Source organism: Arachis ipaensis, chromosome B04, assembly GCF_000816755.2.
Source record: "Arachis ipaensis cultivar K30076 chromosome B04, Araip1.1, whole genome shotgun sequence".
Classification (NCBI taxonomy): domain Eukaryota; kingdom Viridiplantae; phylum Streptophyta; class Magnoliopsida; order Fabales; family Fabaceae; genus Arachis; species Arachis ipaensis.
Window position 1 is genome coordinate 21,939,714 of NC_029788.2, and position 3,471 is coordinate 21,943,184.

The following is a 3,471-nucleotide window of genomic DNA, read 5'->3' on the forward strand; positions in this document are numbered from 1 at the left end:
CAATAGAAAATTAAGTAATAATAATAATAATAATAATAATAATAATAATAATAATAATAATAATAATAATAATAATAATAAATTTAAATTTTTGTTTCTCAAAATAGTTTTTAATAAATAATTTAAATTAATAAAATAAGTCATAATTTAATTAAATTTTAATAATTATAAAATTTTAATTAATTATTTTTGGTAAAATAATTTTTTTTAAAACAAAATCTCAATATAATATAATAAATTATAAATAACTTATTATTTAATTTTTAAAAATCTGGGGTCTTACATTATCTATGTCTCTCATAGCTCTATCTTCTCTCAGCCTCAAGTTTGTCGTCTATTACTTCCCAGCAACGGCGGCGTCTCCAACAATGACAGATTCCTCTTCTTCCAACAACATCTCCTAATCCTTTACCCTAATTGATTGTTGCTGATTTAAGAATTTATGATTTCATTGAGATTTATCTATTTATTGCTATTCCACTTGATTTTGATAGCCTCGACAGGATGTCGAATTAAGCTTGTATCAAGATCTCAATTCGGGGAGCAGATACTACTCCTCTGAAAAAGAGTAGACTCAACTTGTGAATTTTTTAATATTTGTGTCGAAAAGTGTATAAAATTCTCAATAATATTAAACTATGGCAAATAATGTAAAGATTTGCAATAAAAAATATATAAAATAAATAAAAACTTTAAATAACCAAGAAAGTAAATTCATAATTAAAAGAAAATAAAATACTTGAAGAAAGAAAAAAAAATGCTCAAAGAAAATAAAGATAAAATAAATTAACAGAAAAAGAAAGAACAAAGGAAATAAAAGAAAAGAAACAAATGAAATAAATAAAAAAAATAGACTCTAGACACTCACATGCACTTGCATTCCATTATTCTCTTTAGCGTTAGTGTAACTTAGATTTTTGTAGAGTTTTGTGTGATGGTGAAGTTTTTATATTAAAGTATCTGATTTCTTTTGAAGTTCACATATTTATAGATCACAAGGATAGATTTGCAGAATGTTATCTCTTTCCACGATTTACTTTTCTCCCTTTTCTCAGGCTCTCATAACCAACGATTTTGCTTTGACTGTAAAGGACCTTGTTTTCTACGAAAAATACCCTATGTCCTTGCATTTTTACCTTAATCTCCAAGACTCACGTTCTGTCAAATTAAACCATGTATAATTATAAAATTTCAACTTAGATTCTTTTCAACTCGTCTCATCTCATAATCGACATTCTATTTTTTTATGGTCGAGTTCTCACTCCGTCGAAATTTTGACCACGTGTGATCAATCGATTTTGAAATAGATCCTTTTTTACTCAATTCATATGAGTCAGTCGACACCCAATTCTATCATAGCCAAATTTTGTAACCAGTCGAAATTTTGTACTAACACTTATTAATTTAAAAATTTGTTTAAATTTCTGATTTAAAAATTTAAGTCCTTTTGAATTTGGCGGACTGGCCCAAGTGTAGTGGCGAGTAGGGCTGGAAGTGAGTCAAGCCAGCTCATAAGTCAGCTCGAGCTCGATTCGTTAACAGCTCAATAAGCTAAGCTCATGAGCTGATGAGCCAAGCTTGAGCCTGGAATTGAGCTCATAAATTAAATGAGCCGAGCTTGAGTTTGGATAAGCTCAGCTCATTAGCTCGTGAGCTGGCTCGATTATATATATATATATATATATATATATATATATATATATATATATATATATATATATATTATAACAATCTTAATTATTTAATATTTATATTTATTTTTTACATATAATTTTAATATAGGACATAAATAAAAAATTTATAATTTATTGATAGATAAACAATATATAAAATTGATCTTTTCAAATATTTTTTAAAATATATAAGTTATAATTTATTGATATAGAATTATAGATTATGTATTTATGTTTCTCTTATTTGAGCCAGCTTGTGAGCTCGAGCCAGCTCGTGAGTTTTTGGTGAGCCGAGCTTGAGCTTAAGAAATAAGCTCGATTGTTAATGAGTCGAGTCGTGAGCCAAATTCAATTTTCGTGAGCCGAGCTTGAGCTTGGTCTAGCTCGACTCAACTCGGCTCACTTCCAGCCCTAGTGGCGAGAACGGATAGCTCGGTTTGATACCCCTACAATTAAATTGTCTTAGGTTCAAATTTTACAAATAATTAAATTCTTGAAATATAGATTAAATTTGCTGGATCCTGGATGATGAGAGAGTATGTGAAAATTATTATCCAGAAAAATGCCAATCAATGCTACCTACCAACTACGTGTCATGAACATCAAAATTAAAGTAACGGAAATCTGTACGTATATTTGCCTGTCCCACATATTTTTGTTCCAGTTAATTCCAAATATGAATAATCCTATTGGCCTTATTATGTACCCTTGTCGAAGAATCGAATTTATACACTCTCTCGCCAAAAAAAGTGAAAAACCTAAGAATATAGTCAATAGTCATCTTTCTGTTACGATGATGGCAACACTTGCATCAAAAAACGTGACGCAATAATAGTTTTCGCATATATATATATATAAGCCATCACTACCTATATATACAGATTCACATTTATTATTAAAATCCAATAAACATTTGATCCTACCAAATTGGAGCACAAAAGTTTTTCTCTTTTATTAAAAAGAACTTGTTAGTTAGTTGTAAGAGTGGCTAAATAGAGAAGTACATGGCGGATGCGGATAGGCCAGAGAAAGATTCCGGCGGCGGCGAAGAAACGAAGTACCGCGGCGTGAGGAAGAGGCCGTGGGGGAAGTATGGAGCCGAGATAAGGGATCCATCGAAGCCTACCGGAAGGATGTGGCTTGGGACATTCGACACGGCTGAGGAAGCCGCCAGAGCTTATGATCGAGCCGCCATTGCTTTGAGAGGTGGCCTTGCCATCCTTAATTTTCCGGATGAATATCATTCTCATCTCCCATTTATAGCTTCTTCTTCTTCTTCTTATTATTCTTCTACTTCTACTTCCATTGGATCAAGTTCTTCTTCTTCCAGTGCACAACAACGTAGGGAAGTTATTGAGCTTGAATGTTTGGACAATAAGGTTTTGGAGGATCTTCTTGAAGAAGAAGAAAGGAACAGAAGGAAATACTAATCCTAGAGCAGAACCTTCGTTAATTAGCTTGGGAGGAAAATCTTATCTTTTCTATTTTCCTAAAAAATTATTTCTTAAACATAGTTATTATCGTATTCAGAATGACATATTCTCTGTGCCTTGAATAACACACCGAGGATATATCATTTTGAATTATAATAATTTTATATTTGAATAATAATAATAATAATAATATTTTTGTTGTTTACATTAGTCATTAATAAATGTGTTTGTCCCTTCATATTTGGAGGTTTGATGTTCAGGGGGAAACCGCACTTTTTAATTTTTGTTTATTTGTCTTTTGTGTGACTTTTCTCTTCAGTTTCTGCACTTGTCAAATACTTCACGTGATGATGTTGACTGAATTA

At 30.9% G+C, this 3,471-nt stretch overlaps 1 protein-coding gene across 1 annotated transcript; it reads left to right on the forward strand.

Annotated features, from left to right (window-relative positions):
- Positions 2,555 to 3,424, forward strand: LOC107636238 (ethylene-responsive transcription factor ERF098-like). The gene has a single exon (XM_016339761.2). It carries the CDS (start codon positions 2,678 to 2,680, stop codon positions 3,101 to 3,103), a length of 426 nt encoding a protein of 141 aa, XP_016195247.1. The 5' UTR covers positions 2,555 to 2,677; the 3' UTR covers positions 3,104 to 3,424.